General features: G+C 33.3%; 3 protein-coding genes across 7 annotated transcripts in view; 1 reads left to right on the top strand and 2 right to left on the bottom strand.

The window, feature by feature from the left end:
- The window catches only part of LOC148614504 (uncharacterized), a 58,556-nt gene extending 56,231 nt beyond the window's left edge, over nucleotides 1–2,325 (bottom strand). For both annotated transcript variants that reach the window (XM_088588619.1, XM_088588618.1), the window contains exon 1: nucleotides 2,227–2,325. In XM_088588619.1, the coding sequence (XP_088444745.1) occupies nucleotides 2,227–2,325 (99 nt within the window). The remainder of the gene's footprint in view (nucleotides 1–2,226) is intronic.
- On the top strand, nucleotides 1,682–11,500 carry LOC148614503 (baculoviral IAP repeat-containing protein 7-B-like). 4 transcript variants are annotated; one of them, XR_015923699.1, is made up of 7 exons: nucleotides 3,723–3,850; nucleotides 4,604–4,779; nucleotides 5,798–5,885; nucleotides 6,058–6,198; nucleotides 6,612–6,752; nucleotides 7,246–11,195; nucleotides 11,235–11,500. XR_015923699.1 is itself a non-coding variant. In XM_088588616.1 (6 exons), the coding sequence occupies exons 1-6, from the start codon at nucleotides 1,688–1,690 to the stop codon at nucleotides 7,440–7,442; spliced, it is 810 nt and encodes a 269-aa protein (XP_088444742.1). In that variant the 5' UTR covers nucleotides 1,682–1,687; the 3' UTR covers nucleotides 7,443–11,500. The 4 variants fall into 4 exon arrangements, 3 of the variants coding, with proteins under 3 accessions (XP_088444742.1, XP_088444741.1, XP_088444743.1); XM_088588616.1 differs by lacking the exon at nucleotides 3,723–3,850 and adding an exon at nucleotides 1,682–1,754 and having other exon boundaries at nucleotides 7,246–11,500; XM_088588615.1 differs by having other exon boundaries at nucleotides 7,246–11,500.
- Nucleotides 11,031–19,248, bottom strand: LOC148614502 (importin subunit alpha-1-like). The gene is made up of 10 exons (XM_088588614.1): nucleotides 19,109–19,248; nucleotides 18,549–18,680; nucleotides 17,676–17,866; nucleotides 17,108–17,280; nucleotides 16,407–16,489; nucleotides 16,061–16,271; nucleotides 15,457–15,743; nucleotides 14,044–14,226; nucleotides 13,620–13,769; nucleotides 11,031–12,101 (listed from the first exon to the last, which is right to left on the bottom strand). The coding sequence occupies exons 1-10, from the start codon at nucleotides 19,166–19,168 to the stop codon at nucleotides 12,006–12,008; spliced, it is 1,566 nt and encodes a 521-aa protein (XP_088444740.1). The 5' UTR covers nucleotides 19,169–19,248; the 3' UTR covers nucleotides 11,031–12,005.
- Nucleotides 19,249–19,457: the final 209 nt, after the last annotated feature.

Genomic DNA, 19,457 nt, shown 5'->3' with positions numbered 1-19,457 from the left:
GGGAATCCAACATAATTATGATATGCAAACCAATACTTTATTACTCCTGGCAAGCCTATTGTAATGTCAAAACAAAAGAGCATAATATATCTGCAATTGCACATTTGTATATCTAAAGTGTGCTTTCAGAATTGTGTTATTTCCGGATCTTTGATCACAAAGACTAAAAGCAACAGAAATACACAAAAATCTTCCATTTTATATAAAAGGGTACTTAAGACTGATTAATGCAAATTAACCTACATGTTCTTGCTAAAAATGAAAACAACTGTTCTACAAATTATCTAGTTCAGTTGGTAGATAAAATTGTCAATAAATATGTAATTTCATCTTGGCCCTATTATAGGTTTTGGTCGATCATATTTACTTCGACAGCCGTATTGGCCCTCGGCGATGCCTCGGGGCCAATATGACAGACCTCAAACCTATAACAGGGCCAGCATGAAATTACATATTTATTAACATATATTATTAGTAGGTTGGTCAAGTTTTCAAATCCAAAAGGAAGGTTGGTATTGATTTTGGAGTATATGGCCTTAATCATTAGGGAATTAAGGCCAAAAGCAAGCATTTGATTGAATTGAACTATATTACATAGAACTCAAGTAAAAGCAAATGAATGTCTCGGATATCGCTCTACAACGTTCTATACTACAAAGGCTAGACTATCATTGATGGTCAAGTTATGAGCTCTTAAGGAATGATGGAAAAAAAAAACGGCTAAAAACAAGCATTACCATGATTTCTGAAAAGTTATATGTAAGTACCAGGTTCGGGTAAACTGATCTTTTTCAGATTGTACCACAAGGTGCCATTTTGGGGGTTGTGACTTGATCTGTTTAAGAAATAAGGGTAAGAAACAAGCATTTACCTGATGCCAGGATGATAACTTGAGTAAAACAGAACTGATCTCTTTGAAAATGTGGTTTTTTCCAAAGGAAATTTCAGATCTACTGATTTGGTCGAATGTGTCCCAAAAGGGTCCACTTTGTTTCTGGTGATTTTCTTTTTCTCAAGAGGAAAGTTGAGATTGATTTGAATCAAATGAAGACCAAAACGGGCCACACTGATTCTGGTGAAATTCTCATCCTGTGTAAATGCAATCAAAGTTCAACTTCATGTGATCTACAACAACTATGCAGCTTTCTTTTAGAGTTACGGGACTTATAACCTTCAGAACAGAAATATCCTTTCTTCCATGTGCCTGACTACGGTACAGAAGCCCGTTAGTACCATGTGAAGCTCTTTTTTTATCTTGTTATAACAACTTAACTAACTTGTTATATCAACTTAGCTAACTTGTTATATCAACTTAGCTAACCTTGTTCCATAGATCACCAGTTTCCGTTAGATTGGAATCCCTGTTGATCTGGTTTTTATATACGTTATAACAATTATGAGAAGTTGACAAACAAAGTTAAGTTATAAAAAGTAAGTTGAAATAACAATTAATTTAGCAAAGTTGATAATATAACAAGTAAAGTAAGTTGATATATCAAGTAAACTAATTTGTTAGAACAAGTTAGTTAGTTGATACAACAAGTGGGTTAAGTTGATATAACAAGATAATAAGTTGATATAACAAGTTAGCTAAGTTAGTTAAGTTGTTATAACAAGATAAAAAAGAGCTTCACGTGGTACTTACGGGCTTCCGTACAAAGCTAATCTAGATATAGTGAAGTGGTCAATGTTGAACATGGCACAGCAAGTTCAACAGATCCATGCAAGTACACCTTCAAGAAAGAAGCATTGCAGTATGTATATGACTTGTCTTGTGGTTATGGCAAGCCAATGTGGAATTACTTAATATTTATCAACATATGTAAATAGATATTTATCAACACGTGCCTAATTCAATTCTTGATATCAATACATGGAGGAGTTTTCTATCCAAGGCAAATACATTCAAGACAAAACGTATGTTTATTTTTAGATTTGCTCTTCGGGCAATACCAGTCTGCGTCCATCCTTGCCCCTCGGGCAATACCAGTCTGCGTCCATACTTGCCCCTCGGTCAATACCAGTCTGTGCCCTCACTTGTTCTATATGTATTATATATTGTATGTAGGAAAGGACTAAATAGGTATGATTTACTTTTGTCCTATACGTTTTGTTTTTAGCAAATAAAATATGTTTAAACTATCGGAAAATGAATTTTCGTACAAGACATATTTTTGTAACAATCTTGTTATTTCGTTCTATTTTTAGATATCTTGAATTAAATACCTGTATTCGTTGTGGACTTGTTTGAACTCCTTTGGGGTTTGGGGAGTGGTATATGAGGAGTGTTTTAGGACTGAGTAGGTCTTTATACAGTCGGGTCATTATTTATATGATACGCATTCGATTTTATGTTGAAAAGACAATTTATGAAATTGATTTTGTCCATTACATGTATTTTCTTTAATCTGTTTTCGAAAAGAAAATTTTGGTGATAGCTATCGAAGAAATAATTTATTAATTGTTAAATTGCAATATAAAAAAGATTGGTAAACGCGTGACTGTTATTTCCGGAAATCCTCAGCGACTATAAATAAAACATTGTAATGTTTATAAATATATATAGAATTCAATACGTATATGAGTTTTAAAGCTACAACATGTCATCTACCGAATGTCATGCTCATTTACAGGAAAGGGATATTGATTTTTGTGTGTATTCTTGATCTTGTAAGTAATCCATATATTCCACTCACATATCGCATAACCGTTTTAGAAGCTTCTAAAACAATGTTTTTGGTAGTTGACAATTCCTATGATATAATAAAAGAAGAAGTTTTCAAATCGTCAACTTTCCATATATTGATATATGCATATTAAGGAGTGACAAGAAAGACGGCACAAGACGGGAATATTGCGACTTTTGATTTTAAATATACAGTATATTTAATCCTGATATGTTCATAGATCATTGCATATTATATAATACCGGGTGTATTTAGTGAGTTATCAGTCAGGGCAATAACGTTTTCAGTCGGGGCAATAACTAGTGATCAGTCCGAAGTTTGTAATAAATGTACTGCAAATGTTGATAAATATATTAAATATAATCTGATATATTTTGGGCCAGAAAAGTCGGACTACTGGGTTGATGAATACCAATGGTTCAGATGATTCATGTTTGTAGAAAAACCCACTGGATAAACGAAGCTTTTTTTTGTTCTACATATGTTATATTTTCACGTTAAGATATTACTTTCTGTATTAAGATCTGTATTTAGGGGGGAAATACGTACATTCATCTCCCACTAAATTCAACAAAATCAAACCAAATCAAGAACGATAACTCATGCAAATGATATTTCAAATTTCATGTACAATCTATATAATTTTCATTTCAAATGTGGAACAAACAACTGAAAAGCTAAGACTTGCTATGTGGTCTGTAACTGTTTCTGAATATGTTTATCATTATTTTTTGACATGCACGAATCACCTCCTGTCTGATTTTTATAAAGACTGCTACGTAAATTGTTGATTATTATGATTTATATTTAAAGCCTAAAATATGTGATAAATAGGTTGCATGGCATTTCACCATATCGCTCAGGTGTGAGCCCTCGACTTCATCATGAGAGTCTTGGGCTGATGCCGAATACCATGCATGTAATAACTTATTTATTAGTTTGTGCACTTTTTAACATGTTTTCTCAAATTTCGAAATGATGAATGGATACCCACTTTAATTGGAAAATTAAATGGATTAAAAACTATTTTTGTAGGTGATAAGAAAATATGAAGTACCCAAACATGAGCATATCATGTCTTCGGTTCCAGACTTTTGACACTTGGTCTGGTACAGAAAATATTGATAAAGAGGTATACGTGGAAGCTGGATTCTTCTACACAGGTGTGAAATGAGGCTGCTTATTACGTGCTTTGTATACTGGTTTAGAATTTTAAAGCTGTTTAGAATAAAGAAAAGTTCGAGGACAACTCTCCTATATCTTTTCACGAAAAAAAACGTGCACCAAGTTACCAAGCCCGTATCTTTGTCAAGCAAAAATCATTCGTTCCTCTAAAATGAGATGTGTCCTTCGGTTTTCTATCTCGGAATAGACACGTATTAAGTTATTCAATATTTGGAAGTCTTACTCAATTTATACTTTGAAAACTCGAAAATTTTAGCTAAGTTTAGGGAAATTTTTAATACAAAACTTTAAGTTTCAACTTTTATAAACGCGAAATTTCGAGTTTATTAAAGCCGAAGTTTTGAATTATTACTCTAATAAATAATTTTTAGTTAATTATATTCAAAATTATAAGTTTTCAAAAAGTCAGTCTTAACTTATAAAAATCACTCGAAATTTCTAGTTCAAACTCAAAATTTCAAGTTTCCTCAGGGTAAATACTTAAAGAAATTTCGATATTCCGAGTTTTAAAAATTGACATAAAAAAATTGTGCGTCCGTATTTTACGCTCTTGAGGGGTACTTTGATGGAAACAAATATTCTGTTTGAACATATATTTACTGTTCTTAGCACGTGTATGCATATTGGTCGAAGTCGCCTTTTACGATGAATGAGGACACTCGCTCCCAACCGACAATTATCTGGAAGATTTTCAAACCATATGAAATTATTCATTTACTACATGTATTAAGGTAACCAAGACCACGTCCGATGCTTTGAATGTGGTATTGGTTTACGGAATTGGCAAGCCGATGATAACCCTATGGTTGAGCACGCACGTTGGAGTCCACAATGTAAATATTTGATCGAAAAGAAAGGGGTAGATTTTGTGGAAGCTGTCCAGATTGCTGTTCAACAAGGAGAAATAGTAAGTAACAAAAAAAATGAGCAGGGGTGAATCCAGAATTGTCTACAACGTGTCAAGAAATTTATTAAAGCGATCCAGACCAAGTTCCACACCCTGAACAGAAGGTTGGTATTGATTTTAAGAGTTGTGATCCATACCATTGAGGGAAAGGGGGCAAAACAAAACAATCTTAACTTCAAACTGTAACTTTGTAATCTTAATAGACGTGTGTGGATGCAACAGTAACTTAAAATATATCTCCTAAAGTTTTATATAGATCCAAATAAAAGAGTTTATTGAACTATTTTTGGAAATAGCTATATCTGATTCGGAAAATGCTATTCCTGAATTATTAAACTCGTTTATAATTTCCAATTCAATATCATCTGAATTGAAATATGTTATCTGATTGTAGACTTTGATAAAAAAAATGAGTAGCTCACTTTAATCGATTTTACATGAAGTATTTATTGAATAGTAAGTCTATTTTTCTCGATTAAACGATAAATGCAGTTTCACTCTTTGCAGTAGTGGAAATAGTAGTTATAAAGGAAAGTACAAATAAATCTTCTTCATTTACATCAATGAAAGTATTTTATAAATAGGAATTGTTTCCCTTGTCCGCCAATCTAAGGCTGCAATCATTTGATTTTCTATAAGGGGGAGGGTTTGGAGTTTTTTTTTCGAGACAAACGGCGGAAATCTTTCTTTGGCGACAAATTAAAGCGAAAACGCTTCTTTCTTCAAATATATGATTAAAGCAATAATTAAAAAGCTGACTGTAAAACATCTTTATTTCATATTGCTGGCGGCAATCATTGTAAACAATCTTCCATTCAAAAAACATCCATACACCCCTCCCCGAAAATCAAATGTTTGCTGTTTTAAAGGCAAGATGTGCAGTGTAGCATGGGAATTTATTCTCGATGAAAAAAACATGTGTCCGACTTATTTGCATTACGAAATACACGTAACATAGTGGTTCTGATCATAAAATGTCTTCACCTCATTTTTTTACATCATTATGAATTTGTTTAAGGAATCCATCTTAGAAAAGTCCAGTGTTGTTCTGAGTGTGCCAGAAAATGAACCACTGCATATGTTGTCCAATACTTTAGTAGACCGAGGTAAGAAAAGTAAATATCTTCTAGTGTTGGTCTTGAACACTTCTTGCACTTAGTGGGAAGATGCTTAAAAGTAAGACTCAAGAAAATGTACATCGTCTTAGTTTTACAAGTAAATATGTGTTAGATTTCCCCTTTTTTGACTGCCTTCATTTAATTATTTTCATGATTTAAGATACCCTGCCTTGTGGAAGACGACCAACCAATGCTGAAAGAAAGAATCCCCTGCTCACTGATGCAGCTCAAGCAGTTTTTGCATTAAAATATTTACCCAAACCAGTGTCCTCTGCTGTTAATTCAATTTTGGCAGAAAAGGGTAAGTACTCGTATATACATTGGCTTGAAAGATATATGGACTTATAAACTCTCGCTATATCTAATTTCACTCTTTGAAACGTACCACCTACAGTAACTCACATTAAAAAACAAAACATGAAACAAAAACAAACAAACAAAATAGAAATGCGTGCGTAAACCATTGAAGCTCCTTGTACATGTGTATGCAGGATCATCACCTCAAAGTGAAACGAAGAGATGATATTTTTTTTAAATGGGTCAAAGATGTAATATACACTCGAAACGGTCAACAGAACTTAAACATTGAAATTATTTACAGAAAACACAAAAAAGCAACTCGTACTTTATAAGCGACCTCTGCCTTTCCGGGAACAAAAGCGTGACATACCGTCTTTTAGTTATATTAATAAACGAACATTTTGGATTTGTTAGGGTGGCATGCACTAAGTGCTGAGAACATCATGTTAGCTGTCATAGCTTTGATTCCGAATGGTCAGCATGACGAAAGTATAATACAGCCTCTGTTTTTCGACAGGAGATACATGAAGTTACAAAGCGTTACAAAATCAAGAGGTAGAACTATTTGTCACGAAAGAATATACGATTTGTAAATGGCTAAGATAGATGTATTGGTAACAGTTGGTTTAACGTTTGTTAAATACTTCGATCATTTCCTCTTCACTTAACAACTTTGCTATGTGACATGGAAATGCTAACAACAGTCCACATGTAGGAATACCCGTTACCGGTATACCATGCCAACATTTGTAATTTTAAAAGTACGTACAAACACGGGTGTTTGTCGGTAATGAAAATATTATATATATCCTTTATGTGACAGTGGCAGACCCAGGGGATATCATGGGTTTAGGTCCCAGTTTTGTTGGAAAATTTTGTAAACCTTGTGCAAAATGCGTTCTAAAATGAGCAAATGACAGCCTGAAATCCCCTCCTTTCCAATTATCTGGACGACTGTGATTTATACTAAATAAGGTTGTCTTCGGTCTATATATTGTACATGCATGTATCCCTACTTATTACTAAATACGCAATACTAACATTTCAGAATCGTATCAAAGATTGCTCCAGGAAAATAGCGAGATGAAGGAACGGCTGTTGTGTAAGATTTGTTGTGAAGATACTGTTTCAGTAGCTTTTCTCCCTTGTGGACATTTATCTTGCTGTTCATCGTGTGCACCATCACTGAAGGTTTGTCCGTTATGCAGAACTGAGGTCAAAGGGTCATTTAAAGTGAACATCTGAAGGGTTTTGAGTGAACTATTGTACATATATTGTACATGTGAGCCTAGATTCAGAAGTTGTTAATCATTGCACTTAGAGCCGACAAAAATATATCATAACCAAAATGAGCCACTTATGCCGGTGCTTGATCTAGAGAGAATCGTCAAAATTCCTTGGCATTCATAGAAATAACAATTTACGCGTCAATTCCTAAGATTTCTAAATATATATATTTGGTTATGTTTTGGAATGAACATGGTTGACTATATGACAAATAGGCATTTTTAAGCAGATTCACTGTTACCAAAAAGTTATGTCGTAAATCTGATTTTTTACTGTCGACAGTTGTTCATCTTCATTAGAAATTCAGTAAGAATAAAATTTTGGTTTTTTTTTTTTACAAAATAGTGATGATAAAATTCACCTTCCAACAAAATATTACAAGAAGATTAAAATCTGAAAAGTATTTTATGAAACATAGCGCTGCTAATGCGAAATAATTACACATTCCTTTAATTTTATTGCATGTTGATTATGTTTCTGACAACACAAGACACCACGCATCTAAATACCATAAAAATACCCTTTTCCAGAATTTTTCAGATTCTTATTCTAATTTTGACGATGACACTATATTAGCATAACAATAAGTTTCTAAATTGTACAATCCTTACTATAAATGAACAGTTCATCTGAAAATATACTGATCATTCTCGTTGGCCACAATTTCTCTATTTATCTGTATAATACTATATATAATTCAAGTGAGTTATGGCATTAGTATGGTTAAGTCAACTATATATAAGGCAAGGGGTGCCACGCGTATGCTCTCCTAAAATTGATTGTAAATGCATGAAGACTTTTTTTACAAACTCTGCCCCAAAACAATTCTTGTCCCGCTTCGCTCGGCCTTTAATTCAATTTACGCTACCATTAACCTGAAACCCTGGATCCGCCCCGAGTATGGTTTGTATAAAAATATTTATATTCCCCTCCATCTAATGGTAAAAAAGGGTGGGTGGAAAATGTACCAAATGGCCTTACATTTTTGATTTTTGCTGAAAATTTAATTTGATGTCTTTATGGTACGAAACAACTGTGCAAAGTTTCAAAATAAAATAAAATAAATTAAAACATTGATCCGTTCTCAAAATAAAATCTAGAAACCGTAGGAAGGCATACAGACGGAAGAACACGCAATGTTTCGAAGAGCATCACACAACACCTCGCCACACTGTATCTGTCAGACCATTTTTATAGCCTCTACAACCGATCTATATTTTTCATAATCCCCAATATGTAGCTTTCAAATTTTGTCTGCAGCGACTCATATTCATCTTTAAATCATGGAACAAATTTGTATCTAAACAAACCGTTTTCAGGATTAAAAAATGAACTACATATGTATTGCAACTAATTTTGCACTTACATTATTGTTTCTGTCCAATAAAAGCCACAGTATATAGCGAGTTTCCACGTTAACATCAGGGAAATGTACGTAAACTATTGTTTGCGCCAATTCTTCTTGACCGTTGCTTTAAAGGCAACATCCTTATTGCTTTCTATAAATGAACATTAAATTAAAATAGGTTTAATGAAGAATGTTTCTGCAACAGAAAGTAGTACCTCAACTAACCACAGGGACTTGTTCCCAATATCAAATATGCAGCCCCACTAGCTATATAGCTGGTTGTAACATGAATCTTCTTTTTTCCTTTGATCTTTTTATGGAATAACATAGAGACGACAAGCATGTACCAAAATGTATGCTCTAAATTGAAGCAACCAAATAATATTGCATGAAAGGTCACATGGGCCTATATAATGCAATGAGGAAACAGCCATGAAATAACCAAAACACTAAAACCAATATTGCATGGGTAAGCTCCGCCTCTTTGGGAAAAGATTACGCCTACAAAAAAGCACACATACAAATGTCAATTTTATATCTTCCTCGACATCTTGAAGAACCTGCAAAACAGTAAACAATCGTTTTAAAAAAATGAAATATCTATATTTCCAAAAATTAAGGGCCAATATAGGGCATATAAATGACATCACATCGGAGAAAAATTTTACCGATTTCCGATCAAAAGCACAGGTATTTTGGGCATGGACCCCCCCCCCCTTTTTGGGTCCCAAGGTAAAACAATAAAATCTTTTCACTTGCGGATCGTGTGGATAGTAGAAAAGGTATTGTAATCGACTGGTTATGGAGTTTTGAGACTTGTTATATGCCTACATATTGTAGAAAATTGTAAATATGGAAAAATAGATTTTTTTTTACATTTGGGCCAAAAAAGGGGGTCCATGCCCCGAATAGTTGTGTTTAAAAGCCTTCAAAAAGACAATTAGCGTAAATCAGTCTAATTCAATTAAAAAATACACACCTGAGAGAGAACCAAATCATCGCTTTCTACATTTTCAATGTCAAGCCAATCTGGTAGAGAGAATGCGTCTACCATACTGCCTACTGTGCGGGTTATTAGATTTTCCCGCCAAACGTTATTTTTTTCTGCACGGACTGTCATTCATGTTACAAATCATTTATAGCAACGCCTTCCTCGTAAGCCAAATAAACTTCTCACGCTGCGCGTTCGAAAGTTTTTATGTCGAACTCGGAATACTATGCTATAAATATAACTTGTACACAAGTGGGAGCAGGCCTCGGTGAACTTCTGACAACACTCCATATACAATCATGAGCCACTATCAATATTATCGGACGTATGCGTTGCAACTAAGGTGGAACAAAACACATGAAATCAATTAAAATAAACCTGAAAAAATTGTATTGTTTACAATAGTATGCGGAAGGTCACTCTTCTCAAACACCTATGAGTTTTATGCTAGACAAATACGAGCCCATCGAGTCAAGACTATTCCATTTTTTATTGAACCAAATAAGGAAGCCTGTGAGCACAAAATTTCCACTATCTTGTTCGGTCAATGCTTTCTTCAAAAGGGACCGCCTCGTAAGTACCATGCACGGTAGCGTGCTCACCCCAAGTGTAGGAGGTCTTGGGTTCGATTCGAGAAGTGTTAACATCAAATTGAGATTTACTAGTACAACTTTTGCTCGGAAATGCAAATATGCTGTAGCCAACATATCCAGAGCAGTGAAAGGTAGCAATAATTTGCCGAATTAGAATGAAAATTTTAATATTTTATGTTTATTGGTACTGATATTAAGCTGGATAGTGGCATAAAATGTATCAATTCATCTAAATTTGAAGAAATGGCAGTTTTTTTTTTCTCAAGAAATTAATGTTAGCTTTCACGCATAATACATTTAGGAACAGGGCTATATTTCAGACATGATATCTGGTTTTTGACAGCTGTAGATTCATTTCTCTTACCATGCTGATTTATTTGAACAAAAAAAAACAAAAAAAAACCATAAAAACACAAAACAGAACTCATGACATCTTGAATACAAAAACAGCCCAAGAGCTAAATTTAGTGTACTAACAAAACAATGAATGAAACATTTCATTATGGAATGTCCTAGATATTGACTTTAGCTGAAAGTGTCCGTGGAGTGGCATGCATGCCTATTTGTGGACTGTTGCTTCTTTGCCAAGTAACAAAGTGATAAACAAGTCAAAATCATTTTTGATGTATTTATCATGATTAAATATAAATGGCAGAGACAGACAGTAAGACAAGAAATGTAAGATAAGAGAAGACATCTGTACAGAAATAATTTGTTATCTACATACAATACATACTTATACAATAAAGATAACTAATCAATGAAAACAAATGCTAAAGGCAAAACCCTGGAAATGTGGTAATGAATGAATGATAAAGTGAATAATTCTACACAGAGGAATGAATGATGCAATGATCACCAAATGATTCAATAATTCTACTGTTAACGGGTAAAAGTAAATAATTATAGTACCCCATTCTGTGATGCCAACATACTGAACTAAAAATATACTACATATATAATCAGCAAATAAATAAAAATGTCAATTTGGTCTTAATATCTCTGAGCAAATTGAAATAACCTGAGTCTACAAGTAAAATACTCTATACAAATTATTTCTATTCTTCATAACTCCTTTGAACATTCTAATATTCTTAACTAGAAAAAAAATAACTTGCTTAACTTTACCTCACTAGATTATTGCACACTTAAAAGGAAAAAAGTAGTTGAAAAATATATTATGCAAGGACTTCTCATGTACAATACAGCTCTTTATATTGAAAAAGCACTTCTCAAAAGTAGAACCCTATCTGTCTCTACTTAATTCGGATCTCTTTGAAATGAAAAAAAGAAAAAAGAAATTCACACCTGAATAGAAGCAACGTCACACCAAAACTAACATTCATTACATTTAGAGCCCAATCAACATGCAATTAAGTGTTTCATTATCTCATTTTAGAAGAACATATACCCAGTATTTTCTAATAATACGGTTCATCATGTAAAGCACTTTCTGATCTATAATTTTATAGCACTTTCTTTCAGTTACAAAACACCAATCAGATAAAATATGCACCAAATCAGTAACAAACCAGTTGTTATACATGTAATTAGGATATCACAGTCAATAGACACAATGTTGGACTAGTTTAGAAAGAAAACCCTTGCTGGGGTATGGTTGCTGCTGCATTGAATTGGTAGGCATTTCCATCTGTTGATGTGGGAGCCAGGTTCTCATCTTCCTCCTGGAATTAGACAAAATATAACTTTTAAAGAATTGACAATTTTCATTGTGAAATCATTTTTGAAATATACAGTTGGCTCTCGTTATCTCGAAATTGGAGGGACCAGGAGAAAAGTTCGACTCAACCGAAGTTCGACTTAACGAAATCAATGAAGTTCGAGCATCTAACTTTCTTTTTATACCTTTACCTGCTACTGCCAAACCAGCTATCCCCCGGGTCCTTCACTGGTTTGATTGTAATATTGGCTATCCCCCCGAGACTAGGCCCGGGTCCTTCACCAAGATCACGTGTAACAGTATCATCAGAAGACATTCTGAAAGGCATACCAAAAGCCACATTGATACCATTTTTATATGAAATCTCATTAATTTTCTCAAATCAAGTAAAAACATTAAATCCTTTGCTTTCACAGAAACGCCGAAAATGTTCAAGATCCGCTTGGCCAATTGCTATTCATCCACAAGCGTATATGTTTGTTTAAAATTGTAATTAATAAAACATCAAGATTTTAATAACAACAATCTTATTTTAACGACCCATTGAGTTCGGATAACGGTAATTATTTTATACACACCCAAGCGTAGACATCTTGTCAAAAACACAAATGCCGACAATGGTCTTTGATCATTAAATAAAAGAAATCTAATTGCATTAATAAAATACATGTATTTCATAGTTTTATTAATTATAGAAATACAGGTAACAAGTCATCAAATCAAAATCATCATCGAAAGGTGTAATAAACTAATTAATGGTGACACAGGGTCTCGACAGGTAAAATGATTTGACACTTTGACATGTAATTTACCCTAATTAGTTCGAGATAACCATTGACTTTTACAAGGAAATTCATTGAAGGGACTTAATTTTTACTTCGAGAAAACCGAAATTTCGACTCATCCAGTTTCGACTAAAAAGAAGTAAAATAACATAGACAAATAGGCATTTTTTTCCGGACTTCGACAAAATTTCGACTTAACCGAAATTTCGAGTCATCCGAGTTCGAGACAACGAGAGTCGACTGTACAAGATATTAATCAACACAGAAAAGAGTAAATTTAAAAAAAAAAGATATTTTTGTATCAAGCTTATGTATAGCCTATTGATAAAACTGTTTCAGCAGTTATTAAGTATATTCCTAAGCCAGTATTTAATTCAATTCTACAAAGACTATTTTCTCAGGCACAGCCTACATGTTTCACAAATGGTAACTGTTATGGAGATAATTCTCCTGAGACACCAGTAAAATTGGACAAAACTTGTCTTCGATGATGGAATAGGTCTATCACAGTCATATGTTACTCAGTTTCCGTCAGCTGATCCATAAAAATCTTGCACATCATATTTGAATAATCTAACAGAAATTTGTTCAAAAGAGCATGTCAAGATTTGACATTCAGTCTTAAAATCAACCTTGAAGTCCATCATTTTCTTGTAAAAGAGGTTATTGCTCCAATTTTCTTTTTAGAATTTTAATGACATTTCTATGCTGATGTACACAATTTTAAATGTACTTACTTCCCCACCAAACCATTTCTCTATCAGCTCCAAGGCAGCCTTGTATACATGCTCATTTTCATGATTCTGTAAGTCTTCAATCTTGTCTAAACCACCACATTCTTCAACCATCACACAGACAATCTCCTGCTGGCCAATCTTTTCAGCAGCCTGAAAAATAATTTTTAGGTATCAATTTTATAATCATTCCCAAGTCAATCAAGAAACCTGAAAATTGAAAACCAGTTCTTCAAAATGTTAGTGTGGGTTTTCAAAGGAATGTAAGAAAAGATTAACATTCCTCTTTCTAAATTTATTTTAACATATTTACATGACATATTTTGCAAAACAAAGGAATTAGTTGTGATAATCGATCATTATTCCTCTTGAAAATTACAAGATAAATTAAAAAAAAATCATTTTATTTTACTACAACAAGCCTTACTGTTATTATATTATTGATTGCATCAAGGATGACTAATGAAACTTTAGCTTCTCTGACAGTAAGCAGTTCACATAGTGGTTTGATGGCCCCAAGCTGTACCAGGTAAGCAATCTGTTCTACAGTTCCTCCTGATGTAAGATTGGTTAAAGCCCAAGCTGCTTCTTTTTGGCTTTTGAAGTCTCCCTGCAAAAGAACAAAACAATTCCTTGGAAACACTAGACTTTAAACCCAATTTCAAATTTCAAAAAGATGACAACCATACATGTATTAACCAGAGTATTAACATTACTTTAATCCTACTTTCTTAGAAGTCTTACTAGAAACAAGTTGGCCAGGAAATACCAGAATCCGCGAAAACTTGTTTTGCCCTGTCAGTCATGGGACTGGCTAGTTCAATTGTCCAGTCAGTCCCAGATATTTAGCCAGTCCTACTCATTTTCGTAAATTTACTGTTTGTGAATTAAAATTCTTTAATGACTTTATGGTATGCCAAGTTGCTTTTCATTTTGTTGTGTTGACATGGTTGTGGAGCTTTTTTCTCAATCTGTTTTCAGAAATGGCTATTAATACAGATTTATTTATTTCCCATTTTGCATGTGATTAAGTTTACTAACTTAAGTTTGTATCAATATAATTATCTGAATATCAATAATTTTATTTTATCATAATCATTCTTCAACAATATATTTATTTAATCCATGTAAAGTTTTCTGCTTCAGTCTGCTCAAATTTTTTTTCTGTTTTTGTGATCTAATATTAAAATCACAAAAAAAAAAGAAAAAAAGTTCGAGGTACATTTCGCAGCCATTTCCCCATGATAATCATCATCTTTTATAGGCATTGTATTATTAGTCTGAACATATGACAGTTGATTGTCGGTATGTCAGGAATGGCACTGGTAAAGTGTAGAATAGGCCACATTTATTTGTTAGTATGATGTCAACGATCTGGTACCCAATGTTAAACCGGAAATGGAATTACGCAAACCAGTCAACATTTAATAACCAAACAAATAATCAAACCAACAAAGCACTACGACGGCCACTTTTTGCCAGTGGTACTTGGACCGTCGCTCATGATAAAAACATCGGATAACCATTTTTTAAATAGTCAGGATTGGCAGGACAGACGAATTTCGCGTACTCTGAAATACCAGCTGCATTAACTCCAACAAAGTATATGAATAAATTGCAAAATCTTATGTCATTTTATAATAAAATTTCAGATTTATTTCAATTACACCTAGAAATTTCTTTGATAGAAGTTGTGCTGCTTCAGAAATATGATATAATATTAAAAATATGGCATGAATAAAACATTTGATGTCCACCCCCATTAAATTTGTCTAACTTTATTGGTGAAATGGGAGAGGACCAGAAGGCAATACTAATGTAATACAGTGTTTTATCTTACCTTAATCAAAATCTCTAGAATTGGTTGCAACAACTGTTTGTCAATAACTTGCTGTATTTGAGTAGTATTTCCTGCAGTGATATTTGAAATTGTCCATGCAGCTTCTTTTTGAATGTTTATTTTATGGTGTCGTAACAGGTTGTGAAATGCATCTAAACAGTTGTGGTCCAGAACAAGCTGTGTCTGATGGTCATCTCCAGTCACAATATTTCCAATCGCCCTAAGTGCAGGTGTAATGACGGGTACCTCTGTACTGCCCAATAACTCTACCAGTCTTGGAACAACACCTATGAAATAAATCATGATAAACATCTCAACCTTTTTAATAATATTGTACTGGACATTAATATAATAAATACTTTAAAAGATTATTGCTATTCCGATTCTTGTGACTGATTTTCCTGCATGTACTAAAATGGGATAAAGCAAGAAAAGTGATGTTCCAGGCATATGTTTTCACTGTTTTGTAAAGTAGCCATTCCTACAGATTATGTTTCTCAGAAGGGTGGAGAGAATAGACATGAAACACCTTTGCCAATGTAAACATCAACTGATGCTATGGCAGGCAATACAACGAAAGGATCAATTATTTTTATTCACCTACCACTATCAACAACTTCTTGTATTTTATCATTGGTACCATCAGTCAAGTAAGATAAAGCCCAGCAGGTGTCAGTCAAGACTTCTCGGTCTGTATGATGCAAGAGTCTGGCAAGTGTTGGTAAGAACTGACGAACAATCTTGAACTTTGGTGGTGGATTCTTATTGCGGCACAAGTTTGATAGAGTCCAGGTAACATTTCTCAAAAAAGTTGGCTGTAAGAAAAAAAGTCACAACATAAATATTGTGAACTTGTAAATAGCTCAAATAAGCTTAGAACTTCATAACTTCCTTAAACAGACAATCATAGAATAATGATACAGAACTTTGAAGTAAAAATATAAACTCACTGGTGTATCGTTTTTAATCAGTCGAAGTAGTGGCTCAACAATACCCATCTCTGTCACATAATCTCTGAGGTCAGGTCCATCACCTGAAGAAGTAATAACATATCAAATTGTTTTCTATGTAAGCATAAAATTCTTTTGACTGGCATATACATGTATTTTAAATGTAAATCTTTTCTTTTATTAAATTTCATATGGGAATTTCTCCATTTTCATTCAATAATAGTGTTTTTCTTTTCTCTACTATTACACCTACACAAATATTTGTATATCTTAATTATTCAACTTCCACTCTATCTGAAACCTATAATTGTTACCCCTCCAATATCCACATGGTGGTACCTGTCTGCTAATAAATTTACCATTCCCAAGACTATTTCTGTGGTTGGGAAGGAAACTTTGAGAGGGGAAAATTTTTAGGATTTAAAAAAATGACAATAATTAAATTGGGACATTTCCAAGGCAAAAGTCCCCTGGTCCCTTGCCTTCCCAACCCCTGCTATTTTTACAAATGGATAACAATAATTTACAGTTAGTCCAAAATCTTAAATGGTGAGTTTAGTTACAGCTAGAAACAGTTCAGCAACTTTCTTTGATGGTTTTTGACTAGTTAAAAATCTAATTGTGAAGGAGTTTTTACCATTTCTAGTCATTAGATCAATAGCCCTGTTGACAGAAAAAAAAATTGACATGCAGAAACTTACCAGCTATGTTACCAAGAGCCCAGACGGCCTGCTCACACACGTTATGATGAGGTGAATCGAGCAGTTTGATGAATGGGGGAACAGCACCAGCCTTCACCACAACTTTGGTTTGATCACTAGTTCCTGAGGCAATATTAGTCAATGCCCAAGCTGCTTCAAACTGCAAATCAGGTCTGAAAAAAAAAGGAAGAGCCTTATTAGACTGTCTGTTATCAACTTAACTACAAAAAGGAGCAACAAATATTCAAAGCAGCATAAAACTATTAATTGGATTGTGCAAAATTTAAAAATATCCTCAGATTCACTTAAGTTTTTATCCTGAAACCACCAGGGGATGGAAAATCACATACAGTACATATGTACACCTATCATCTAAAACAAAGAAAAAAAGAAGTCTTCCACATAATGACTTTCCATTACGCATGTAGTTAAACAAAGGCAACATCAAATTGGAATGTAATTTCAATGTAAATGACAAGTTATTAATGGAAACATGAAAGATTTTTCTTTATTACCAATATGAATTATAAAAGCAATAGATACTATTATAACCTTACAAATTTCTTACCTATCATTATAACCAAGATATTCAACCATTCTAGGAATCACACCAGTGGCATTAATGATATCATCTATTGGAGGATTACGTTCCTTGGACAATAGTTTCCTTGCACCTTGTGTACAAGATAATTGTGTGTTAGGATCTGTACTGCTGATTCCAGCTATTATTTCAACCAATGTTAAACCTGTAGCACACGTCTGAAATTATTAAACATAAAAATAAATATAAATATCTTTTACTCACAACAGCAGGAGGACCAAATCTAGAGGGAGAAATGATCAAAAACCTCCTTGTTTGTGCTCACTTTGACAGGATTTAAAAAAAAAATAAATAAATAAAGTATATAGACATTTAATACACAAAAATGTTGATATTGTTATCTTTCAAACAGATATTACTATAACTTCTTATCATTAATGTTAAGATATGGCCCTACAACTGGGTCTAATCCATACATATCTCAACTTTAACCTGAATGCTGCATAACAAAAATAAAATTATCGAGACATGAAGTTGAAAGCAGAATAGGGAATACATGACAGGTAATATTACTTCAAGTTTAGTGAATATTCAACACTAGTATGTAAAAATAAGAAAAATAGCTTTGTTTTCTCTAACATATCAGATGACTCTAGTCTGAAATAAATTCCCTTGGTAAAAAGAAAGAAGAATTTTGCATCTGAGGCTGTGAAACCATTATATATCACTGTTTCATACTTAAGAGAATTATAGAATTCACTATAGACAAATTAAATATGTTATGTATATGCATTGATAGTCTGTATTACTCCATTTTCTTATTGTACCATTGTTAACTCTGTACAACGCCCTTGTTGTGAATAAAGTATTTGTATCCTTGTATGCACACTTGTAACATACCTTGTTTGTTACATCTCCCAAAGGACTTGTAGGTTCCTCATCACATGCCACATTTCTTCTCTTCAACAACTGGTCGTCTTTCTTTTGTTTGCGTAACTCAACCGAAACTTCATTTCTTCGCCTTCTCATTTCCTACAACACGAGTTAAGCTGCATTTTGAATAGTCAACAGAGCTCAAAACATTAAATCAAATAGGTCAATACCACTAAACTACTTCTCATTGACTCAGTACAGTACATATTTTTTATGGCATAGATGAAACAAAGAACAAGAAAATAACATTGTTTTTAAGCACATTTAAAAAAGATTCATGCATGAAAATGCAAATGAAGTAGGTCAGATAGTGTAGAGTAATAAGGTTCTTTTTCAAACATTATAGTCCTAGTTTTATCAATTGTTGTCTGTTAATTGCCTAAAACATGCATTTAGATAACAACAGCATTGGAAGGGTAAAATCCTGATAAAAAAGGGGAATTCCATTTTTAAAGCGGAAAAAAAGAACGAATGAAAAATAGGCATGAAATTCCATGGAATAAAATATATATCTAGAAGATACATACATCCACATCTCTTCCTTTGTTTTTATAGGTTTTGATGCGAGCATTCTCGTTGGAAGGCATTGCGTCAAGATTCTTGTCTGGACAAAGAATGTTTCTTGTTACTGTGCTGTCAGATTGACACTGTTATTGCTAAAACAATTTACTGTAAAGAAAAATTACATTATTAACCATCTCCTTGTGTAAATCATTCTAATAAAGATATTTTGTAGAACAATTCAGAACACACGTGACCTGGCTGCGGCAAATAGGCTTATAGTTATACCATACTAATTGTGAAAGCTTCATAATGACAACCAAAGACTTATAGATCTACAATACAATACAAAAACTTAATTTAACGCCGATATTT

This window comes from Perna viridis, chromosome 6, assembly GCF_037379345.1.
Source record: "Perna viridis isolate PV_CMFRI_1.1 ecotype Kerala chromosome 6, ASM3737934v1, whole genome shotgun sequence".
Lineage (NCBI taxonomy): Eukaryota > Metazoa > Mollusca > Bivalvia > Mytilida > Mytilidae > Perna > Perna viridis.
The sequence above is the reverse complement of the archived record's forward strand: the minus strand, read 5'-3'. Positions and strand labels throughout refer to the sequence as shown.

Bases quoted from the DNA above. Each gene is read 5' to 3' on its own strand.
- LOC148614503 (XM_088588615.1), top strand. From the start codon at position 3,736: ATGAAGTACCCAAACATGAGCATATCATGTCTTCGGTTCCAGACTTTT. The intron at 4,780-5,797 runs GTAAGTAACAAA...AATTTGTTTAAG, and splicing joins CTGTTCAACAAGGAGAAATA to GAATCCATCTTAGAAAAGTC. The intron at 5,886-6,057 runs GTAAGAAAAGTA...TCATGATTTAAG, and splicing joins CAATACTTTAGTAGACCGAG to ATACCCTGCCTTGTGGAAGA.
- LOC148614502 (XM_088588614.1), bottom strand. From the start codon at position 19,168: ATGCCTTCCAACGAGAATGCTCGCATCAAAACCTATAAAAACAAAGGA. The intron at 14,227-15,456 runs GTAAGATAAAAC...GTTCTTTTGCAG, and splicing joins TTCTAGAGATTTTGATTAAG to GGAGACTTCAAAAGCCAAAA. The intron at 13,770-14,043 runs GTAAGGCTTGTT...ATTATTTTTCAG, and splicing joins CAATCAATAATATAATAACA to GCTGCTGAAAAGATTGGCCA.